This window comes from Perognathus longimembris, chromosome 24 (genome assembly GCF_023159225.1).
Source record: "Perognathus longimembris pacificus isolate PPM17 chromosome 24, ASM2315922v1, whole genome shotgun sequence".
Classification (NCBI taxonomy): Eukaryota; Metazoa; Chordata; class Mammalia; order Rodentia; family Heteromyidae; genus Perognathus; species Perognathus longimembris.
Window position 1 is genome coordinate 1,578,665 of NC_063184.1, and position 25,257 is coordinate 1,603,921.

General features: G+C 47.1%; 1 protein-coding gene across 8 annotated transcripts in view; it reads right to left on the reverse strand.

The window, feature by feature from the left end:
• Positions 1–25,257, reverse strand: part of Trpc3 (transient receptor potential cation channel subfamily C member 3) — a 67,687-nt gene that overhangs the window by 23,824 nt on the left and 18,606 nt on the right. For 2 of the 8 annotated variants that reach the window (XM_048333488.1, XM_048333487.1), the window contains exons 2-4: positions 23,119–23,908; positions 15,704–15,892; positions 11,288–11,452 (exon numbers count right to left, since the gene is read on the reverse strand). In XM_048333488.1, coding sequence (XP_048189445.1) covers positions 11,288–11,452; positions 15,704–15,892; positions 23,119–23,908 — 1,144 coding nt within the window. Of the gene's footprint in view, positions 1–11,287; positions 11,453–15,703; positions 15,893–23,118; positions 23,909–25,257 lie in introns of those variants that run through there. The other 6 variants (XM_048333489.1, XM_048333490.1, XM_048333491.1 and 3 more) reach the window with 4 other exon arrangements.

The following is a 25,257-nucleotide window of genomic DNA, read 5'->3' on the forward strand; positions in this document are numbered from 1 at the left end:
ATGGCAGTGTGTAATTATTTTCAAGTAACTTGATTTTTTTTTACATTTTAAAAAAATTTATTAATTGAACACAAATTTTTTTGACAAGGTGTTGTGCAAAAAGGGTACAGTTACATAGTAGGGCAGTGTGTACATTTCTTGTGATATCTTACACCCTGTTTTTCTTTCCCTTCTCTAGGTCAGGTAGACATATATAAAATATACAATGTATCAAGAACATATACAGTAGCCATGTGGCCAAGCCCAAGAAAATTCGCCTAGGGCTTTAAATGTAATGTCAATATTAGACAATATGTCGACAGTAGTCTTATATGAACGTAAATACATAGCTTTTGAGCTATTGTATTCCACTGAGAGGTCGATTTTTGACCATTATATGTTGAATAGTTGTTTGGTTTTAATTACATACTGTTGGGTCACTGCCCCAATCCTGTGGGAAATACCATTTGACAAGCAGTTTTTGGTTTCACAGACCTGGTCTCTACTGTCTGTCTCCCTTTCTTAACAGTCATATATCAGGGAGATCATGCCCCTTTGTTTTCTGTGTTCTAGGCTTGTCTCGCTCAACATTATTTGTTCGAGTTCTGACCATTTCCCTGAGAATAGCAATATTTCACCATTCCTAATCGCTATGTAGTATTCCACTGTGTAAAGGTACCATATTTTTTGGATCCATTCATCTGTGGAGGGGCATCTGGGTTGTTTCCATATTTTGGCTATTGTGAATTGTGCCGCAATAAACATGGAAGTACAAATGTCTTTTAGATATCTTGGGGTTTGCTGTTTAGGATAGATGCCTAGGAGTGGTATGGCTGGGTCATAGGGTAGGTCTATATTGAGCTTTTTGAGAAACCTCCATACTGTTCTCCAAAGTGGTTTGTACTAATTTGCACTCCCACCAACAATGGAGAAGGGTTCCTCTTTCCCCGCACCCCCTCCAGCACTTGTTGTTGCTTGAGTTCAGAGTATAGGCCATTCTAACTGGGGTGAGGTAGTATCTCAGGGTTGTTTTTATTTGCATTTCCTTTACTACCACGGATGTTGAACATTTCCTCATATATTTCTTTGCCATTTTTATTTATTTTCCTGTGAAGTCTCTCTCTAGCTCCTTTGCCCATTTCCTAATTGGTTTACTGGGCTTGGAGGGGCTTAGTTTTTTGAGTTCTCTGTAGATGACAGATATTAGGCCTTTGTCTGTTGTTGTGCTGGTAAAGATCCTTTCCCATATGGTTGGCTGTCTTTCTGTTTGGGTGGCTATGTCCTTAGCTGTGCAGAAACTTTAATTTGTAGTAGTCCCATTTGTTGAGTCTCTCCCCTATTTGTTGTGCCCCTGGGACTCTATTCAGGAAGTTCCTTCCTGTGCCAATAAGTTCTAGCATCTTTCCTACTCTGTCCTTCAGTAGTTTCAAGGATTCAGGTCTGATATTGAGGTCCTTGATCCATTTTGAGTTGATCTTGGTGCATGGTGATAAGCTTGGGTCTACTTTGAGTTTTCTGCATATAGCTGCCCAGTTCTCCCAGCACCAGTAGTTGAAGAGGCTATGTTTATTCCACTGTATGTCTTTAGCTCCTTTGTCGAATATCAGCTGACTGTAAGAGTGCGGTTTTATTTCTGGATCTTCAATTCTAATCCATTGGTCTTCCGATCTGTTTTTATACCAATACCAGGCTGTTTTAGTTATGATGGCCCTGTAGTAGAGCCTGAAGTCTGGTATTGTGATACCTCCTGCACTGCTTTTTTTGCCTAGAATTGCTTTGGCTATTCTAGGTCTTTTGCTGTTCCATATGAATTTATGGATTGCTTTCTCTATTTCAGTGAAGAATGTGACTGGGATTTTGATAGGGATTGTATTGAATTTGTATAACAATTTGGGCAATATGGCCATTTTCACTATATTGATTCTGCCTACCCACGAGCATGGGAGGTCTTTCCATCTCCTTGTGTCTTCTTTGATTTCCCTTATTAGATTTTTATAGTTTTCATTAAATAGGTCCGTCATGTCCTTGGTTAAGTTGATCCCTAGGTACTTTATTCTTTTTTTGGCTACTGTAAATGGAATTGTTTCCATAATTTCCTTTTCTGTTTGTATATTGCTGGTGTACAGAAAAGCTGCTGACTTTTGTGGTTTGATTTTGTATCCTGCTACTTTGCCAAAATGGTTTATTAGATGTAGGAGTTTGGGGACTGAGTTTTTTGGGTCCTTCAGATATAAGATCATGTCGTCTGTGAATAGGGATAACTTGATTTCTTCCTTGTGATGTAGAATCCTTTGATGTCCTCCTCTTGCCTTATTGCTATGGCTAGGGATTCCAGCACTATGTTGAAAAGAAGTGGGGAGAGTGGGCATCTTGGTCTTGTTCCTGAGTTTAGGGGGAATGATTTAAGTTTCTCTCCATTTAATATGATTTTAGCAGTTGGTCTGTTGTATATGGTTTTTATTGTTTTGAGGAATGTTCCATCTATTCCTGTTCTCTCCAAAGCTTTTAATAAGTATGGATGTTGTATTTTGTCAAAGGCTTTTTGGGCATTGACTGAGATAACAATGTGATTCTTGATTTTAGTTCTGTTTATGTGGTGAATTACGTTGATTGATTTACAGATGTTGAACCATCCTTGTGACTGTGGGATGAAGCCTACTTGGTCATGATGTATAATTTTCTTGATGAGTTTCTGGATCCTGTTAGCTAATATTTTATTGAGGAGCTTTGCGTCTGTGTTCATTAATGATAATGGTCTGTAGTTCTCTTTTATTGTTGGGTCTTTGCCTGGTTTGGGAATGAGTATGATATTAGCTTCATAGGATGAGTTTGGGATTTCTCCCTCTGTTTCTATTTCACGGAAGAGTTTGAGGAGTATTGCTACTAGCTCCTCACTAAAGGTTTTGTAGAATTTGTTGGTTAATCCATCTGGGCCTGGGCTTTTCTTTGTTGGGAGGTTCTTGATTACCTCCTGTATCTCACTGTAAGTTATTGGTTTATTTAGTTGATTTATTTCTTCTTGGTTCAGTTTGGGCAGTTTATACTTCTCTAAGAATTGATCCATTTCTGTAAAATTATTGTTTTTTACTGAATAGAGGTTCTGGAAATAGCTCCTTATGATTGTTTGAATATCATGTGTACTTGTTGTAATTTTTCCGGTGGAGTCCCTGATTTTACATATATGAGTCTTTTCTCTTCTTTTTTTTTGTAAGTCTTGCAAGGGGTCTGTCAATTTTATTTTCTCAAAGAACCAGCTTTTAGTCTTATTTATTTGTTGAATGGTCTTTCTATTTTCAATCAGATTTATCTCTTCTTTAATCTTTGTGATCTCTCTCCTCCTAGTCATTTTAGATTCGGTCATTTCTTGTTTCTCCAGTTGTTTTAGTTTCATTGTGAGGTTTTTCACCTGCTCTGCTTCCATTCTTTTAATGTGAGTGCTGAGGGCGATGATCTTGCCCCTCAGTACTGCCTTAGCTGTGTCCAATAGGTATCTTTGTGATATATTTTCATTGTCATTGTGGCTTATGAATTCGTTGATTTCATCTTTAATTTGGTCTGTGGCCCATGTGTTGGATAATAGTTTGGGGTTTAGCCTCCAAGAATGTGTATAGCCTCTGTGGTAACCGTTGTTATTGAGGGTTACCTTTAATCCACTGTGATCAGATATAATACATGGGATGACGTCAATACTTTTGTATTTGCCGAGGTTCTTTGTGTGGGCTATGACATGGTCTACTTTGGAGTATGATCCATGTGCTGCTGAGAAGGTGTATTGGGTCTCTGTAGGGTGGAAGATTCTGTATAGATCTGTCAGATCCATTTGGGATATGGTGTTACTTAGGTCCTCAGCTCCCTTGCTAATCCTCTGGGTGTTGGATCTGTCTCTTGGAGAGAGTGGGGTATCTAAGTCTCCCACTATGATTGTGTTTGCGTCTATCTTGTTCTGTAATTCTGTGAGAATTTGCTTGACATATGTAGGGCCTCTTTTGTTCGGTGAGTATACATTTATCACCTTGATGTCTTGATTCTGGATTTTTCCTTGTATTAATATGTAGTGTCCTTCTTTGTCTTTTTGAGTTGATTTTAATGCAAAGTCCAGCTTGTCCTAGATCAGGATGGCTACACCTGCCGTTTTGGTAGGTGCATTTGCTTGGAAGATCTTGCTCCATCCTTTCATTCAGAGCCTGTTTTTGTCCCTTGCTGTAAGGTGGGTCTCTTGTAGACAACAGATGCCAACTTTTTGTTTGCGGATCCATTCTGCCAGTCTGCTCCTCTTTATTGGAGAGTTTATACCATTTATATTCAAAGAGATCAAGGATAAGAGTGTTTTTTCTCCTTCCATTTTCTTGTTGGGCTGTTTTTTCCTCTTTTTTTTCTTCTTGTCTTTAGTGAGCTGCTCTTTCTGTTTCTGTTTCTGTCTGTGTGTCCTGTACGATTTCTGTTGGGTGGGATTCCCGTCTTAGAATTCGCTGTGGGGCTGGTTTTTTATTCACATACTCCTTTAGATCCTCTTTGCTATGGAAAGATCTGGTTTTCCCTTCAAATGTGAACTCCAATTTCACTGGCTATTTAATCCTAGTTTGCATATTTTTGGCCTGTAGAACTTGGATGGTGTTCTTCCACTCACTTTGCACTTGGTAGGTTTGTGTGGAGAGGTCTGCTGTTATTTGGATCCTCTTCCTATTGTAGAAAATTTCTTTCTTCATTTTGGCTGCATTCAGAATTTTCTCTTTATTCTTGAGATCTGAAGTCTTGAATATTATGTGCCTTGGGGTGGCTTTTCTGGGTTCTGGCCTGCCAGGTGTCCTATAGGCTTTGGTTACCTGGATGGGGTCCCTTGTGAGATTGGGGAAGTTTTCTGCAATAACTTTATTGAGAACATGATTAAGCCCTCTGCTCTGGTACTCGGCTCCTTCGTCTATTCCAATTATGTGCAGATTATATCTCTTGTCTTTGTCCATTAGTTCCTGGATTAGTCTGCCCTGAAGCTTCACCGTTTCTTGGAGCATGGTAATTTTCTGGTTGTTGTTGGCTGCTTCATCGTCCAAGAGAGAGAGATTCTGGATTCCATATGGTCAATTCTTTGTGCTGTGGATTCAATTGCGGAGTTTATGGATGTCAGAGAGCTATTTATGGTTGTCAGATCAGCTCTGATCGTGGAAATTTCTTCCTTTAAAGAGTTGTATTTTAAATCTATTTTTTCATGCATTTCACTTCTCAGGATGTTAAGGTCTTCTTTAACAGAGGTTTGCATTGTATCCATTTTTGCTTCCATTTCTTTCTTGGCTTCCTGGATGTCCTTCAAGACTTCCACTCTAAACTCCTGGAATTGTTTTCTGATTTTGTTTCTGACACTTTCCATCATTTCTGTTAACATGGCCTCATTTGCTTTTTTATTCTCCATCCCCTCTTCAGTCGTGCTGCTTTTTGGAGCTGGCGAGTTGGCTTGCCCTTTGATGAACTGTGTTATATTTCTTTGTGATTTGCGCATCTGGAGATCTGTGGGTGGCTTCCCTGGTTTGGTTTTGTGCTGGTTCCTGCTGGTCCGTCAGTGGGATCCTTGTGCCCTGGTGTCCTGGGTCTGGGTTTGGGTTTTGCTGTTGGACCTTGCTTCCCAATAGGTGAGCGTGACCTTCTCGGTTGTTGCTGAGGTGGTCACTCTTCCTGCCCTTGGGGGCCGGTAGTTTCTATGTTTTTCTCTGCGGGACAGTGTCCTGCTGCTGTGCTGTGCTGACCCTAGCGTGCCCCTGTTGGGGGTTTGTTGGTCGCTGATTCAGCATGGCGTGGAGGCTTATCTCTTCTTTGGTTCTTTTTTCCACTCTGTATCTTGGTCAGAGGAGCTCACCTCTCAGGCAGTTCGTCTTCCTATGTGGACCGCACCGGGGCTGGTGTTGTTGAGGTGCGGCCCACCCACTTGTGCGAAAGGTGCCAAACTGAGTGGGCACGGGCCGATGGACAGCTCTGCCCTCCTGTGTGGGCGCGCCTACCAGAGCGGGCGCTGCCGCCGTGGCCCCGCCCGCCTGAGCGGGGTACACCTACCAGAGCGGGTGCTGTCGCCGGGGGCCCCGCCCACCTCTGCGCTGTGCGCCCAATACAACTGGTGCTGTCGCTGTGGTCCTGCTCACCTCGGGGTACACCTACCAAAGTGGGTGCTGTCACCGGGGGCCCCGCCCACCTGTGTGCTGTGCGCCCACTACAACTGGCGCTGCTGCTGTGGCCCCGTCCACCTGAGCGGGGTACGCCTACCAGAGCAAGCCCCGGGTTGTTGGGTTGTGCTTGTGCCCTCCCGCGAGTCCGCTGTGGGGGGCGGTATGTGTGGGGCCCAGTGGGATCAACTGTCCAGGCGCGGGTTAGCGCCCTAAGACTGTGCCTCCACTGCAAGGGCGGGGGGCGTGATCAGGCCCAGGTGTCCCTGCTGTGCTGGTATTGCCCACCAGCACCTGTGATTTTAGTTGTAAAGGTCCACGAAGTCCAGGCACCTTGGGTGGGCCTTGCACTGATGGCCGTCCCCCGGCCCCTGTTGGGAAGGGGGCAGGGCCGGTTCGGCCAGTTCCGGCACCTGGGTGGCCTTGGGGCTGCTCTGCCCTTCCCCTGCTAAACTCCTGTGACTTCCCAGCGCCTGATGGGAGCTTCCCGCCTGATTTGGGGGTTCTTTGTTCCCTCGGGGTGGAGAGGGGGAGGGAAGGAGATCTAGCTTCTTTGTAGGGTTTGGGTCTCTGATAGCTGGTCTCCCGTTGGGGGAGGGGGTTATGGGGGACTCACTGGTTCTGGATTGTGTGTGTCCCGTGCCGCCGTTGGTCCTTCGGGTGTGGCGAAAGGTCGTGGTGGCATCTCGGCTCTCCCATTCTGCACCGCTGGGTTCCCCAGCCGCTTACGTCCATTCCCGGTGTGGACCCAAACTTCCCGCCGTCGCCGTGTGTCTTGGTCCGCACTCTCCCTGGCGTCCATGGAGTCCCGCTGTCTGGACTATGCGCTCCCGGCAGTCGGTCTGCCGATCGCCGGGTCCCCTTTCCCAGCCTGGCGGGGGGAGGGTGCCCCATAGGTTCTCCAGCTCCGTGTAAGTTTTCGGCTCTTCTTTTTTGCTTCTTTTTGTTTTCCTGCGTTTCTCCACTGCTTCTGGCTGCTGGTTTTGCTGGGTTCTTGATGGAGTGTTGGGTGCTGGAGTTCCCAGCTGGCTATTCAGTTGGAGCGAGTCGGGGTGCCTCCCTACTGTGGCGGTGCCATCTTCCCTCTCTCCTAATTCAAGTAACTTCTTAAAAATCTCCTGTGACACAATGTCCTATCTTTCACAGTGCATGGTCTTGAGTTCAGGCCCCACATGGAGGGAAAAATAGCTCTACGTTCTAGCAGAAATAAAAACCAGCCAGGTGCCAGTGGCTCAGGCCTGTAATCCTAGCTACTCAGGAGGCTGAGATCTGAGGGTCATGGTTCAAAACCATCCAGAGCAGGAATTCTGTGAGACTCTTATCTCCAACTAACCAGCAAAAAATCAAGGACTGGACTCGTGCCTGATATGGTAGAGCACCAGCTGAGAGAAGTCTCAGGGACCAGCACCACTGTCCTGAGTTCAAGCTCTACTGTTGCATGCACACACAAGTACATTCGGGTTTACATTCCAAAGATCTTAACTTCAAACAGATACATAGAATCTTAATTTGATGTCGACCAAAGTCCAAAGAATGCCCAGTATTTCTGGCACTGAACATGAACACACATTGACATGTTTTCCTTAGTAAAAAGCATTTATTTTAATTTTTTGCCAGTCCTGGGGCTTGGACTCAGGGCCTGAGCACTGTCCCTGGCTTCTCTTTGCTCAAGGCTAGCACTCTGCCACTTGAGCCACCGTGCCACTTCTGGCCTTTTCTATTTATGTGAGGAATCGAACCCAGGGCTTCATGTACACGAGGCGAGCATGTTTTTTGCCCTAGGCCATATTCCCAGCCCTGCAAAACAGCATTTACTCTGCTCTTACCCAGCTGAGAACAGGAAGCTACCGGGGGGCTTATCCAGCACATGGAATTATTTTTTACTCAGGCATGGGGCTGTCCCTGAGTTGTTTTGCTCTAGGCTAGCACTCTACCAGTTTGAGCCTCAGTGCCACTTCCAGTTTTTTGGTGGCTAATTGGAGATGATAAGAGTCTCATGGACTTTCCCACCCAGGCGGACTGTGATCCATGATCCTCAGATCTCAGCCTTCTGAGGAGCTTGGACTACAGCAAGAGCCACCAGTGTCCAGCTTCCAGCACATGTCATTTTTTTTTATAGTGGCCGAGTCTGTTTGTACCAGAGGTTGATCTTTCTGTCTGTCCCCACCCCCTCTCCGTATTGGAGCTTGAAGTCAGGGACTTGTACTTTCATTCAGTTCTTTTTTTACGTATGGCTGGCACTCTGCCATTCAAGCCATGCCTCTAGCCCAGATTTTCGCCAGTTCATCAGAGATAAAAATCTCTCTTACTTTTCTGCCTGTGTTGGCTCTGAAACACAGTCCCCAGATCTCAGTGTCCTGAGTAGCTACGATTGCAGATGTGAGCTCTTTTTTTTTTTTTTTTGTCAGTCATGGGGTTTGTACTCTAGGCCTGGGCACTGTCCCTGACCTCTTCAGTTCAAGAGTAGCACTCTACCGCTTGAGCCACAGCGCCACTTCTGTCTTGTTTTTTTTTTTTTTTTTTTTTGCCAGTCCTGGGCCTTGGACTCAGGGTCTGAGCACTGTCCCTGGCTTCTTTTTGCTCAAGGCTAGCACTCTGCCACTTGAGCCACAGTGCCACTTCTGGCCATTTTCTGTATATGTGGTGCCGGGGAATTGAACCCAGGGCCTCATGTATACGAGGCAAGCACTCTTGCCACTAGGCCATATCCCCAGCCCTTCTGTCTTGTTTCTTAAATTCTCTTTTAGGACTTTTTTGGAGATAAAGAGGTTCACAGCCTTTCCTGACTGGGCTGGCTTCGAACTGCAGTCTACAGATCTCAGCCTCCTGAGTAGCTATGATTAAAATATGAGCCACTGGTGCCCAGCTCCACTGCTCTTTCCAAAGTAAAGAAGAGGAAAAAAAAACACCCAAGGTGCTTACTTCAAACTTCAAGTGATGTTTAACTGACTAAGCTGCCTTAAGAGACCAACTCTTGGAAAGCTAAACTTTCCAATCCATTTTCTCCAGAAATTAATTATGTGGGTGGATTATGACTTTTGCCCTATGGCTACACTCTCTCCTAATATTTACATGTTTTAGTCTTTAGTGTTTATGGATTTAAAGAATTTCAAAGTACTTTTCCATAATACATAACGAAAGACCTTAGTCATGCCCCTCCCCCTCAACCAAAACAGGTCAATGTTCTGCCCTACAGAGCCCGGGCAAGTCGGAGGGCATTCAAGAGGGTGGGCGGTCCCCCACCTACAGGCCGGTGGCAGCGTGGACTGCCCAGGGCACAGGTCCCACCCAGCCAGGGGGTGGACAGATTTCCAGGGTCACCCATAGTGGTCTGGGCATGTTTGGCCAGAGCTGTCTCTCATTTAAACAAAACCAGATATTGAAATGTAAAAACAGGATTAAGGATCTCAGAACAGCTCATTCTCTGTAGCAGTGTTCTTTATTAACTGAGTACAGATCCAGTCAGCTTGACTTGTTTTCCTTGTTTTGTGCTGGTCCTGGGGTTTGGATGCAGGGCCTGGGTGCTGCCCCTGGGCTTTTGTGCTCAAGGCTTGTGCTCTACCACCTTGAGCCACAGTGCCACTTCTAACTTTTTGGTGGTTGATTGGAGATAAGAGTCTCACAAACTTTCCTGCCTGGGCTGGCTTTGAACTATGATCCTGAGATCTCAGCCTCCTGAATAGTTAGGATTACGGGCGTGAATCACCAACACCTAGTGTGTAGGGAATTTCTTCAGCATAACCACATTTCTTTACATGGGCAAGTTGAGAGAAAAAAGGCAAGTGAATAAAATGACTGAAGCAATGTAAAAAAGAAAATCACAGCCTAAATTCTCTCTCTGTATGTATGTATGCACACATACATATATACACACATACCTATGTACACACAGGATTTATTCACACATACAGAATATACGCACACACATATTTATATGCAAGTACTAGACTGTGTGTGTGTGCTAGTACAGGACATGAACTCAGGACCTAGAGCTCTTACTTGGCTGTTTTGCACAAGGCCAACACTCTACCACTTGAACCACACTTTCACTTCCAGAGTTAACTGGTTAACTGGAGATAAGAGTCTTTCAGGGGGCTGGGAATGTGGCTTAGCGGTAGAGTGCTTGCCTAACATGCATGAAGCCCTGGGTTTGATTCATCAGCACCACATATATAGAAAAAGCCAGAAGTGGCACTGTGGCTCAAGTGGTAGAGTGCTAGCCTCGAGCAAAAAGAAGCCTGGGACAGTGCTCAGGCCCTGAGTTCAAGCCCAGGACTGGCCAAAAAAAAAAAAAAAAGAAAGAAAAAAAGTCTTTCAGATTTGCCTACCCTTGCTGGCCTCAAACCTCTATCTTCAGAACTCCTGCTCCTGTGTAGCTAGAGTTACAAGTGTGAGCCAGAAGCATTGGGCATAAAGTCTGTACATTTTAGCATCCTCTGAAAGAACACACACCTAGGGGACCTGCCACATACATCTGGGAAGACACTCTTCTCAGCGCTTATTCCATGCACGGAATTCAGCCCAGCTCCCAGGTGCTATTTATTTCTCCTTCCTTATCGAAGCGGATTGGCCCAGTTGATGTCTGGCTGGTTAAGCCATCAATCAACACATGGTACTTTTCACTTAAACTGCTTTTCTTCTGTTCCATCTTCCATGGGGTTTTATCAGAAAAGTCTCAGTATTAGCCAGGTGCTGGTGGCTCACACTAACTACTCAGGAGGCTGAGATCTGAGGGTCTGGGTTCCACACCAGCCTGGGCAGGAAAGCCTGTGAGTCTCTTATCTCCAATTAACCACCAAAAATCTGGAAGAGGAACCATGGCTCAAGTGGTTGAGAACTAGCCGTGAGTAAAAAGCTCAGGGCCAGTGCCCAGGTCCTGAGTTCAAACCACACCCCCCCGCCCCGCCCTGGGGACCAGGAAACAAACAAAAACCTAAGCATTCTATTCTGCTCATACAAAATCCTTCCTCATCACTTCTTCCATCCAGTTATTCAAAAGCAGAATCTGTGTCCTTGAGTCAATGAACATTCAAGTACAAACCACCAACCCCAAGCAAAGGGGGCCAGTACCCTGCTGCATACCATCCACCAACCACCAAGCAAAGGGGGCCAGTACCCTGTTGCACGGCATCCCCCAACCACCAAGCAAAGGGGGCCAGTACCCTGCTGCACGGCGCTATCCAGTAGCCCATGGCGAGGAAGGGCAGGCCCAGCGCCACCACCAGCACCACCAGACACTTGATGGCTATGGTCTGCTCGCGGAGGCCCGAGAGGTTCTCGTACCAGATGGTCAGGAGCTGCTGCTGGCAGTTGGGGTGAGCGACGAACTGTTGGGGGAGGGGAGAGATGATCAGTTCAGCTCCCGAACGCACTCGCATCCAGAAGTTAGTCATCATGTGTAGTTTGCCACAGCCCAGTTCCACTGAGGCTTCCTTCGCCTCCCCTCTGTTTTTTTCAAAACGACTTCATGACTATTAGGAGAATGAACATGGAAAGTAGAAGGTACAACGTGATGGGAGGTGTGATCGTCAGCCCGGGAAGCTTGTGATGTGAGAGCCCTTCCTGCTGGCTTCCTTGCATTCCATTCAAAATAGAAAAAGGAAAAACCGAGACATCCGTGTAAGCCTAGCTGATCGGGGAGGCTGAGGTCTGAGGATCACGGTTCAAAGCCAGCCACAGCAGATACATCTGAGAGACTCTTATTTATCCCCAGTTAACCAGACAAAAGCCAGAAGAGGCTCAAGTGGTAGGGTGAAAAATCCAAGCAGGAGGATGAGGTCTTGAGTTCAAATTGCAGCACCGGCACACACACACACACACAGGTGCACGCGCATGTACACACAAACAGCACACACACAGAAATAGGAAAGAAAGGCGCTGAACTGGGTGTGGATACCTCCCCACCCCCCAACCGTTGCTCATGTGCGGATGGGTGTTAAGTGAAAATGTAAAAGAAGGAAGAAGAAAGGAGTGAGGGTTTTCTGGGATGTCTAGCAGAGAGTTCTTTTTTTTGTTTTAAACTGAAGTTCTTCTATACACTTATTGAATAAAGATTCCAAACCAAACACTTGGCACGAATATTCCACTTATGTCATGAAACAAACCCTGACATGCCCACAAAAGACCTACATCTTCTTTCAGTTCTAAATAATTTTTTGGTTGTTGATGGATATTAGATTTTTTATTAGTAACATCTCATGCATTGGAAACCATACACCAATTTGCCGAAAACGAACATTTGCTCTGTGAGGTTTGGTTCACAAAGCACATGTGTGCCAGCAGCTGTCTCTGCTAATAGGACACTTTGAAAGCCACAAGAAAAAACAAGTGACAAGTAACATCCATTCTCTCTGCGCAGGTGCCAAAGAGAAGAGGCGCAGATCGCAAGACCTGTGTGTGTCTGCCCAGACGGGTGTCTAAAATTGGCTTACTATCAATCTTATTCCCAATTGTCATTTCCCTCCCAGCCCTAGCAAAACCTCAACTAGCAAGAGCACTCCTGGAGAGAAGTCAGCTGTGTAATGAGCTTGTAACTTAAAAAGTTGTTTTCCTTTGCTCTTTATCCAAAACATTTAGAGTGCGTTGTCCCGTTGCATAGAGAGATAGGTCATTAGTACTTGACCATGAGAAGATGGGTAAAGTTTATTGTGTTCTGGTGGAGTGAGTGTGTGTGTGTGTGTGTGTGTGTGTGTGTGTGTGTGTGTTCGTTCAGAGAGGGGGAAGAAGAAAGTCTTTCTCCCTTCTCACTTGGTGTTGGGGGCAAATACTGGCCAGCAGCTTTGGAAGAGCTGGTTTTGAAGAGATTTAAGTCAGCTCATTTCATTTTTTTTTCTTCAACAAAATAGGGGAGGGGGAAGAAGGCCAGGCACTTGTAACCCTAGCTGATCAGGAGGCTGGGTCTGAGGATCAAGGTTTGAAGGTAGCCAGGGACTCAGAGCATCCTCTTTGCAGGGGCTGAAGCTAGCTGTCTGAGGCTTTATTTGTTCTGAAGAATTGTTCCATATGCTTGTTTATGTTCATTTAATGAATTTATTCTTTGTTGATGTGGTACTGAGGCAAGCACTCTACCACTAAGCCCCATTCCTATCCTGGAAGAATTAGTCTATTTGGGCCCTAGACATTCTCTTACTAGATCAGCTCTGGACGTAGTTCTGAGTGAAGTGTAGTTTATATAAGCTTTTCCTCCACCACTCCTTATTCTGTGAGTTTTTAAAAACAGACTTTTATTATATTTGAGTAGCTGTACAAAGAAGTTATCATTCAACAAATCAGTTTGTAAGTACAGTACTTTTTTTTTTTTTTTGTCCTAGGGCTTGAACTCAGGGCCTGGGTGCTGACCCTGAGCTTTTGTGCTCAAAGCTGGCACTCTACCACTTGAAGTCACAGCTCCACTTCTGTTTTTTTTGGTGGTTAACTGGAGATAAGAGTCTCAGAAACTGACTTTGAACCCTGATCCTCAGATCTCAGCTTCCTGAGTAGCTGGGATTACAGATGTGTGCCCCGGCACCCAGCCTCTCTGTACTTCTGAATACTCTGTTCAATTCTTGCTTTACTGAGCACTGGCCTGACACTATGGCCCGAAATGATACTGGAAACATAAAGCTTGTCTTTGATGAATTTGCTTAATTCATTATGAATTCTCATGGAGTTCATTATGAATTCCACATTATGCATTTTCATAATACGGGAATGTTACAACAATTGTTCATTGCATATTAGTTTATTAACGCACCAGGCTAATCACATGCATTATATCAGATCATCTTGAAACAGTTGAATAGTGGTATTATTATTGCCCTCATTTCAGTAACATGCAGACCCAGGCTTAGAGGCCCAGTGACTCGTCCATCACTCAGAAAATATGTCAGTGTCAGGACTTGAACCCTCGGGGACTGGCTGCAGTGTCAGCCCTCTCTGTGGCCAGGGCAAGAAGCTCAGGGGACTTGGCTAGTCACTGACCGGCTCATGAAGCCAGATTGATTCACCGAAAAGCTCATCTTAAAGTTCAAAAGAAAAAAAAGACGCCCATGTCTGCCTGGGTAACTGAGAATTGTTTTTGAGGCAAGCACTCTTGCCACTAGGCCATATTCCTAGCCCGAGAATTGTTTTTGTACTAAAATATTTCTACCATAATTTTCATGAATTATTGAAGAGAAACATATGAGTTAACAAAGGAATACACATCACAGTTTTTCTGCAGTAATTAGAAGAGGAAAAAACAGTTCAAGTCTTGGTCTTGGACAAAACAAAAAAGGAAGAAATAACCAACTTTTGGAGGTGTGTGGTTCAGATGCCAAAGCATCAGAGTTCAAATTCCAGCCTCAAACAAAAGAAAAAAAAAAAGAAGAAGAAAAAAAAGCTAACCAAAAAATTTAGTTCATGACCAGTTTTGTGGCTTCATGACCTGAGCAATGCTGAACTGAAACTCCTTTGTACAACTGCTTAATTAAAGGTAATAATTTTTTTTAAAGAATCAACATGAGACCACAACAGCACCTTATTAAACTTACACAAGTAGCAGATATTACTGTTAATGGCATTAAAATGAACAGCGTCAAGGGTGCTGTCACGTATCAGTTTTTGTTGTGGTTGTCAGTTGTGGGGCTTGACTGAATTCAGGGCCTGGACACTGTCTCTGAGTTTTTCTGCTCAAGGCTAGCACTCTATGGCTCTGAGCCACAGCTCTACTTCCGGTTTTCTGGCAGTTAATTGGAGACAAGAGTCTCACAGACTTTCCTGCCCTGGCTGGCTTCTAACTGTGATCAGATCACAGATTCCTCAGTAGCTAGGATTACAGGCATGAGCCACCAGTGCCTGGCTCTACTGCCACACCTTTAATTAAATCCTACAAAAACCTGGCCTTGATAAAGATATTATCAAGACTAATGTTCTATTAGGAGATATTACATTCCTTTGATATAAGGAACCTAAAATTTACATGAGATTCGGGACTGGTGCTAGGTCCTTTATGGCTAATTATGTAAAAGAATCAGACCTGACTTTTTTTTTTTTTGGCCTGTCCTGGGGCTTGAACCCAGGGCCTGAGCACTGTCCCTGGCTTCTTTTACTCAAGGCTAGCACTCTACCTCTTGAGCCACAGCACCACTTCCAGCCTTTTCTGTTTATCTGGTACTGAGGAATTGAACCTAGGGCTTCATTCATGCTAGGTAAGCACTCTACCACTGAGCCACATACCCAGATCAGACGTGACATGTTTAACTTTCAGCGTCACTGTAGTTCCAATTGTTTTTGGGAAGGAAAAAAGTATTTTATCAGGTGTGTGTGTGTGCGTGCGCGCACACGCTCGTGCGCATGCATCATATTTGTGTGTGTGTGTGTGTGTGTGTGTCTACGTATGCCTGCCTGTAGTGGGGCTTGAACTCAGGTCTGTGTGGGATCCTTTAGTATTTTTTGCACAACGCTGGTGCTCTACCACCTGAGCCGCAGCTTCCTTTGGAGATGAGAGTCTCACTGGCTTTTCTGCCTGGGCTGCCTTCCAGCCTCAGTTTGCAGATCTCAGTCTCCCGAGCCACCCGTGTGGGCAGTATCATGGCGTAGGGAAGTAGTGATGTCCTTACCTTCTTGACTTCGTATTTGATGGCAAGTTTGACACGGCTCAGGGAAGCCTTGTGTCTGTGTACCTCCTGGGGCTCGCTGGCCTCCAGATCGCCGTTGAGAATGGCTTCTACTTCCTCCGAGTCCCGGCAGAGGTCCAGCACACCGACCACGAAGTCTTTACACTGCATGGACAGCTTCCTATAGTCATTCTAAAAAGACAACAGGCACTGTGCTTAGGGGGAAGAATTTCCTCGGGGGCAGGGGGTGTGGGGCCCGGGACGGGACGGCCCTTCCTCTGCATAGGCAGCCCCAGCCTCCGTGGATGGACGCAGGCCTGTTGATCCCCACAGGCCAGGTGTGACTGGGGACTCCCCTCACCCGCACCCAGGTTTCCTTCCGCAACCTTGGGCACGGAGGGAGACAGCTCCGGAAATGGCAAGCCCAGGTCACTTGTGCACAGAATCTCAAAGCAACCAGGCACACAGAAATGAAGACTACACTGAAGGTGAGGAAGGGATAGAAAGACATTAGCCAATGAAGTTCTGGCCTGTGCCGTTAATCCTACCTACTCAAAAGGCTGGGATACAATCATCAAGGGCCAACCTCAGCCCTGGCAGCAGAGGCCATGAGACTCTTCTCTCCAATTAACTAGCAAAAAGCTGCAAGGGAAGCTGGGACTCAAGTGGCAGAGGAAAAGCCTCGAGCACAGAAGCTAGGGAAGAACGGAGGCCCTGAGCTCAAGCCCTAGTCTCAGCACACATACATACCTATGCACAAAAGTTTTCAAATCTGTTGCTGAGGACACTGACCACAGTTACAGTAATATATATAATACATTGTCCAGCATGCACGAAGCTCTGGGTTCGATTCCTCAGCACCACATAAGCAGAAAAAGCTGGAAGTGGCGCTGTGGCTTAAGTGGTAAAATGCTAGCCTTGAGTGAAAGAAGCTCAGGGACAGTGCCCAGGCCCTGAGTCTAAGCCCCAGGACTGGCAAAAAAACAAAAAACAAAAAACAAAAACCAGGATTTTGTAAGTGCTATTGGCTCAAACCTGTGATCCTACCTACTCAGGAGGCTGCGATTTAAGGACTGAGGTTTCATGCTAGCCTAGGCAGAAAAGTTCATGAGACTCTCATCTCCAATACTTGAAGTGGAGCAGTAGATCAAATTATACAGCTACCATCTTGAGCTAAAAAGCCAAGACAGAGCTCCACGCCATGAGTTCAAGCCCTAATATCAACACACACACACACACACACACACGCGCACACACACACACGAAAATGTGCCTCCGAACCAGTTTTAGCTCTTTTGCACAAACACAAAAAAATAGTCATTGTACAGCTGAAATAAGGCATTTCTAGAATGGAAATACTCCTACAATGCCCATTTGACAGAGAAGATGGACTATCTGTGAAAATAACACATCCGATGTATGTTTCCTCAACATGGCTCCCGGATGTGCAGGCTCAGGCTTGCGGTCTCAACCGCACCTGTGTAGGCCAGAAAATGAAAATGCTCAGCTCTTTCCCTAGAGAACCAGACAGAAAAATCACAGGCAGAAAATGAAGGAAAGTGATAGAAAGGAGTGGGGTAGGAGGGGTGACTTTGATCAGGACGCACTGTGTTTGTAAACAAATTCATCTGGTGAGTGGCAACTCCTTTGTACAACTTCCTAAGGATAATAAACATATTTGAAACAACTGGACCATCTGTGGGGATTTGGGAGATTTTGACATAAATTATCATTTGAGGTAGTATTATAAATGATCTTTATAAAAAGTACAAAGAAGTAGATAGGTCCTCATTTACATAAAACCTTTTCTTTTTCCTGGTTTGTCTCAGGTTCTTTTATCAGAACAGAAACGTCTAAGTAGGTGTAATGGAATTCTCAAAGGTTACGGAATATCAATACCTAAGAGAAAAATTTCCAGGCCACTGGAACTAACACCTTGCTAAAAATAATCATCCGTGAATCTTTCATTCCATCTGCATATTTATAGGGTGCCACAGATTGCTGGGTGGCATTCCCCATTTCTTCCGGAATGGAACCGATTTCTAGAACATTGGTTCCAGTTAAGGTGCCCATGCCCTCTCTTGGGAAGAGACCTTTCTTTTGGAGACTTGGCATTTATCACTTTCACTAAAATTCTAGCCCTTAAGACAGTCGGCCGGGTGGCCAGACGCTGGTGGCTCATGTCCATAATCCTAGCTACTCAGGAGGCTGAGACCTGAGGATCGAGGTTTGGAGCCAGCCAGAGCAGGAAAGTCCACGAGAATCTTATTTCCAATTAATCAGCAAAAAGCTAGAAAAGCCAGAAGTGGAGCTGTGGCTCAAGTGGTAGAGTGCTAGCGTTGAGCAAAAAAGCTCAGGGACAGTGCTCAGGCCCTGAGTTCAAGCCCCTCCCCCACAGTCATCCCGGTAATTTGTTTAATTTGGCACACTTTAGGAAAATAGAATGGCTCATTTGAACATGCCTGGACACTGTTGGTGTCTAACTAGCCAAGTGAGACAGCACAGCAGAAGATCTGCGCTTCCAAAAATTATTGTACTGTAAAAGCTAAGAAGAAAGTAGAATTCCAATTCTCTTCTCTTAAATAAGTAGTCTGCTTTGGTGGGCAAAACCACATCGCCAATAAAATAAACACCAAGAAGGCTTAAAGGCTGCACAGACTGGAAGACTGCCCATTTCAGATATCAGAATCTCAGATAAAGAACCAGTACCATTAATCCTTTTTCCCTCATAAGGGCACAGATACAATGAATAAAATTTCAATCTCTGGTCTCCATTCAAGTTGGTACATGAAACTGATAAAAATTAATAAAAACGTTCGGGCTCTGGTTTCTGTGCAGTGTCAGTTAAATGCCCATCTGCCTTCCCTTCCTGAGAGACTAATGAAATATTCTGTTATAGCATACAGAAATATTAAATCCATGTCCATAGAGCATACAGAAATATTAAATCATCTCCATTCCTTTAATGCGGCCTTTCAGATGAGATTTCCTCATGCTACTTTTCAGTTCAGACTCTTTTGTAATAAGACAGCCATTTCTCTATTGATCAGAAATAAAAACGCCAATAATTTTAGCTACTCGGGAAGCTGAGATCTGAGGATCAAGGTTTGAAGCCAGCCAGGTTAGGAAAATCCATGAGACTCTTATCCCCAATTAACCAGCAAAAAGCTGGAAGTAAAGATGTGACTCAAATGGTACAGGGCCAGCCTTGGAACAGCAAAGGGAGAGCACCCAGATTCTGAGGTTAAGCCCCAGTACCGGTGCACATGCGTGTGCACACACACACACACACACACACACACACAGACTACATTCTATGATTTGAAGAAAATATAGTTCTCACACTTGCAGTAACATCAAAAATTACTCAGTACCTTTTAAAATTATCATTTGGTAGATGGTCCGGTTTTAAAGAAAAGCGGTGTAATTTTTCACAGTGAAAAGATCGCTTGAGAAACAAACAAAAAAAGATAATCCTGCAAGTTACCAGGATAAGGGTCTGTTTTCATAACAATTTAGACAGATCTTGCTGGAAAAGGTTCATTGCACAAGTGCCAGAGATAACAGAGATTTATTTCTTTATCTTTTTGGGGGGCTCCATGCTGGGGCTCTACCACTCAAGCCATTGCTCCATGTCCAGCTTTTTGTTGGTTAACTGGACATAAAAAGTCTCACAGTCTTTTCTGCACAGGCTGATTTCAGACCACAAGAGAAAGAGAGAGATCTATCTACATTTCACGCAACCTTGCTTTTTGGATGATATACCTTTTCTCTGTCCTTACTACTTTAAGTGACTGATGTTGAAACTGCTTTTCTACTTTAAAAGAGGAAAACTGAGGCACCGAGAACACAATGGCCTGATATTTGTTTACTTTGTTACAAAGAAAAGTGCATCCTGCTCTCAGTCAGAATTAGGAGATTTCAATTTGTGTTCGCCCAGATTAATAAATGATGGCTTTGTCATCAGTGGCACGCACACGATTAGATCCAATGCACATTCTGTCCAAAATCCTGTAGCTTGGAACAGCCTTACGCAGCACCTGCACATCAAAAGACATCTTTAATAACCTGTCACCGGGCTGTCCTCCGTTAATTTATCTACATCTATACCGTAGAATGTTTGACCTCTAGGAATAATGACTTTCAAATGCTTTCAGCTCCACGCCCAAGGTATTTCTGGAGGAATCTTTAACACTTCACAGACACTATTACTGCATATCACACGATACAACAAAATAGATACTGGCATCTGAAAAGGGGAAACCCTCACCAACCTCTTTTTCACTAGGGAGTATATCTATACTTTTTTTTGTTGTTTGTTTCAAAGCCAGTACTTTAAGCTCCAAGTCCCTACAGAGAAAGAAGGAAGCAAGCACCCAGAACCAGGAAAATTAGGTTAGCTGCTTTGCTCAGAAACGAGTCTCATTTGGACTACTCTCGCTCAGCCCAGCGCCTCCGGGTTGGCATGCTGAAGCACCACTGTTTCTGTCTGTTGAAAGCCCTGACAGACAGGGAGAAGATAGGGAGGGGGAAGGAGGTGAATGCCAGGCAGACAAGAAGGGCTCACACAGGAGAGAATGGGGAAAGGAAGGGAAAGGAACCTCCAGCCGGGGGAGGGAGGAGACCTCCTCCAGTCTTTAGGGACTCTAACTCCTGAAGAGCTAACTTCTGAGTGGGCTGGTGAACGTCTTGGGTATTAGGTGTGACTTCAAAAAGGAGAGAAAGGGAACTTCCCATTATGTTCTCTGGGCTCAGAGAGGGCTACATGACCTAATGGCTTCCACACAATCCAGAGGCAGGCACTTCCGGGCCAAGATGCTTTTGCACACCTTGAGGTATTTGGCAGCTTCACAACTGTCCAGAACTCAATTGTTTGTGTCTTCTCTTTTTTGCTGCTTGTGATACTTTCCTACCTTGGAAAGGTTAGCAGAGGTCACTCTTTTAAATCAGAAGGAAGGAGAGTCTGAGCATGACTAATCTGGATTTAGCCAGCTTCAGGGGAAAACTATGAATAACAAATTCTCTCTCCACCACTTCACTGAGATGATTTCTCCAGGCAGAATTGCAAACATCAGACATCACCATCTTTAGTGAATTATTGAAACATAATCTTCAAAAATATTCCCTTTTATAGAATTTCTTTTGCCGACTTTCAATATATACTGAGCAAGGCATGTACAAACAAAATTTCTGTGACATTTGAAAGAAATGCCAGATAAATAAACTGATAATTATGTTTTTATTAACTGTGTCAGAAATAAAGAAGTGATATTTAGAGATATTTTGCCTGAATATCTTTTTCATCTTCTCTCCCACCCGTTGGAAGTTCTCTCTTAAAGAAAATTTATCTTGAAGTCCAAAGAAGTAATTCTTTTTGCATAGCACATCATAAATGCCTTTGAAGGGACTGGATGTAAGAAGAGATACTTTCTTCTCTGGATTTCCCTCTCATAATTGTACTACATGTACACTTAGCTTTTGTGCCAAGAAAAAACATTTTGATGGCTTCCCCAGGCAGACTCTGAGTGGGCTGGCGGATGTCTTGGATATTAGGTGTGAATTCAACAAGGAGAGAAAGGGATTCTCCCATCATGTTCTGACAGCTGCAGGGCAAAGTAGATCTTCCTTAACCTAAACTGTGTGTCTAGTTACACTTGATGGATTCTCTCTTTAATATGAAAAGCTGGATTAAGATGTCAAAGACATAATGATCACTTTTCTCTGATGGGTATCACAACACTGAAAGGATTCACTCATCTGGAACTGAGTTCAGCATCTGCAATCATCTTTGGGGTGAACTGGGAGGCAACAGGAGCCCATATCTTTGGACCAGAGTTACAAATTTTAAAAAATCTCTTTGCCCTAGATCCAATAGCTAGATTAACTCGCGATGCCTAGGATGATGTAGCAATGGAGTAAAATAACTAAATAAAAATAGTCTATCGTTAATGTACATTTTTCATAAAATTAATGAGAGGATATCCAGGAAAAAAATGGTCACTCATTAAATTAAAATAAAATCCATTAAAGCAAATTACGGAGATGCTCTTGTGTTTCTGGGATGACCTTACAGCCATGGCTTGCACGCAGAATGTACATTTGTACAATTCTTTTCTTTTCTCTTCTGAGTTTGGTCTGAGACCCAGCCTTGAACTTGGACCTGACACTTTTCACTCATTGGCTAGTCCTCTACCACTGAGCCACATCTCTAACCCCTCGTTGGTGGAATTCAAGGAGAGAGATTATCACATTAGTGAAATAATTCAAATAGGATTTTGAGTATTTTGCTTTTCTGTTCTAAAGGACTATCCATGTGCTTGGACCCTTGACTAAGACTTTCCAAAAAGCTACTTGGGGAGATGGGGTAAGGGAGTATGCTGATATTATAGCCCCCCCCCCCCCCAGAAACAGCGCACCCTCTTAGGGAAATGAAAGCAAAACTACTATTACTTCTGTGTTGGGTGTTACCCTGAAACTGTGAATCTCACAAGGCTTTTATCTCCAATTAACCACCAGAAAGCCGGATTAAAGCTGTGGTTCACGTGGTGCATCGGTAGCCCTGGGTGAAAAAAAACTAAAAAACAAAACAAAACAAAAAACCCCAGCACTGGCCCAACCTCCTAAGCCCCCCATTCCCCTCCCCCCATCCCTGCAGTTAACGGGAGGGGAGTCTGGAGTTTCCTTGACTGTTCCACTCAGAACACAAAAACCACACCGCACGCGCAGTTGGTTCTGTGATGCAGAACACACACGTCCTCGGGGTGATTCACCTCAGGCTGCCGTGGAGGGGACCCCACATCCCCAGCTCGGTTCAGAAGGCGGCTGCCCAAGCCCTGGACATTCAAAATCCTCGGGCAAAACGGAGTTCAAGACCGTGAGGGGACCGAGGGGCCCTAGCAGCGGCCAGGCGGTGGGGACAGGAGAGAGGGCGCAGAGCTGGGGGGGCGTGGGGCACAGAGCCTGGGGGGCGCCGGGAGGCAGGAGGCGCTGGGCAGGGCCGCAGGGGCACGGGGCGTAGAGCTGGGGGGCGCGGGGCTGGGCTGCAGGGGTGCAGGGAGGCAGGGGGCGCAGAGCTGGGGGGCGCGGGGAGGCAGGGGGCACGGGGCAGGGCCGCAGGGGCCGCAGAGCTGGGGGGCGCGGGGAGGCAGGGGGCACGGGGCAGGGCCGCAGGGGCGCAGAGCCTCGGGCCGCGGGGCCGCAGGGGCGCGGGCGCAGAGCCTGGGGACGTGGGGCAGGGGCGCAGGGGGTGCAGGGGCGCGGGGCGCAGAGCCTCGGGGCGCGGGGCAGGGCCTGGGGGGCGCAGGGGCTCAGGGGACCGCAGGGGCGCAGAGCTGGGGGCCGCGGGGCCGCAGGGGCGCAGGGGGCCTGGGGCGCGCAGGGCGCGGTAGGGGTCCCCGCGGGTCCGGGCGGCGGCTCACCTTGAACTCCTTCTCGATGTTGGCCAGCTTGGCGAGCTCGTTGCTGAGCTCGAGGGCGGCAAGCACGGGGTCCTCGCTGGCCAGGGCGAGGTAGGCGGGGCTGGCCAGCCCTCGGTAGGCGTTGATGCGCGCGCGCGAGTGGCTGAAGGCGTCGAGGCGCTGGCGCGCGGCGCAGGCGGCGCACTTGCAGAAGTAGTCGTGCGGGCGCTCGATGCGCGCGCCCTTGAGCAGCAGCAGGTGCACCACCTCGTACTTGTGGCCGTGCGCCGCCAGGATGAGCGGCGTGACGTCGGGCGAGAAGCGCGTGCCGTCCTCGTCGTAGGCGTAGAAGTCGTCGCCGCGCGGCGGCGGCTCCCCGGGGCTGAGCGCCAGGCGCCCGCGCGCCGCGAAGCCCGGGTGGCCCAGCAGCGCCTCGACGATGCGCACGTAGCCCTTGCTGATGGCGAGCAGCAGCGCGTCGCCGATGCGCGCCAGGTTCTCGCGGCGCAGCAGCAGCTCCGTCACCTCCAGGTGCTCGTTGCCCACCGCCAGCTGCAGCGCGTTCTGCCCCATGTAGTCCACGCAGTTCACGTTCAGTGTGCGCGACTCCTCCAGCATCTTCCGCACCACCGGGATGTTGCCGTACTCGGCCGCGTCCAGGAAGCGCTCCTCCTCGGCCGTCAGGCTGGGGCCGCGGGCGCCGAACAGGAACGCGGGGCCCCGCACCGCCTGCCGCCGCCCCTTCTCCCGCATCGCTGCCGCCGCCGCCGCCGCCGCCGCGCGCCTCGGGGACGGGCTGCCCTCCATGCACCTGCGGGGAGCCGCGGGAGAGACGGGCGGACGGGGAGTGAGGCCGGGGGCGGGCAGGGTGAGGGACGGGGCGGGGAGGGGCGGAAACGGGCTGCCCTCCGTGCACCTGCGCGGGGAGCCGGGCGGACGGGGAGTGAGGCCGGGGGCGGGCAGGGTGAGGGACGGGGCGGGGAGGGGCGGAGACGGGCTGCCCTCCGTGCACCTGCGGGGGGAGCCGCGGGAGTGACGGGCGGGGAGTGAGGCTGGGGACGGGGGCGGGTGCAGGAGGGGCGGGGTGGGGTTCGGTGGGGACAGGTGGGGGCTTCCGGAGAGCCCTGGAGCGCAGACGGTGGTGGCTCGGAGCCAGGATGCGCGCTGGGTCGTCCAGGACTCGGGAGCCGGCGGCCCTCTCCAACCCCAGCCTCCCCTCCCCCCCCCAGCACTAATAGAGTGCGTGCGTGTGCACACACGCGCCCCCCCCCCGCCATCCCGGGGGGCTTAATGTGCCCTCTGCTCTTGAAAGCCCGGGCCACGGTGGGGGGCGAATGGGCGCCTGCAACCCCGCGCCAAGCTCGACCCTGAGGGAAAGGGAAGAAGGCATCAGCTTTTCCCAAGCATTAGGCCAGGACGCACCGCTCCAGCCCTGTGCGCGCCTTGGGGCAGGACAAAGTCGCTCATTCCTCCTGTCCTTGTTCTTTCCTGCCTCTCTCTGTGTGTCTGTCTCACTCCTCTCTCTCCCTCTCCCTCCCCTCCCCCTCTCTCTCTCTCTCTCTCTCTCTCTCTCTCTCTCTCCCTTTCCCCCCCCCCCCCCCCCCCGTGTTCAGGCTATTACCTTGCAATGTTTCTTTAACGCTTTCTCTTAAGGAGAACTCCTTCCTCCCTTTATTTTATTTTTTTTTTCTTTTTACGAGAGAGTCATCCCTTTAACTACCCTGAGAAAATGTAGCGAATTAAAAATTCAATGGTCAAGCCAGGCTTACTTTCTCAAAAGTAAACCAAATCCTTGTCATTAGGATTAGTTATCACTGTTAAACACTTGACTTCAGAACTACAAGAACATGTTTTAAGGTGGAGCTTTAATGAACCACTGGTCTATTTGAGCCAGGTATTGGTGACTCAGCTGCACTTCCAGCTGTTTGGGAGGCTGAAATCAGAGGACTGCAGTCCTGTGTCAGGGCAGAAACGTCTACGAGACTCCAGCTCTCATTATCCAGAAAAATGCCAGACAGGATGCGTGGCTCAGCGTGGCTCAAGTGGTAAAACTGCCAGCTGTTAGACTAGCAATCTTGAGGCTGTAAATTCAAGCCATAGTACTGCATAAACACACAAAGAAATTTATAAGTACTTTCTAATCCCTAATTGACAATTTTT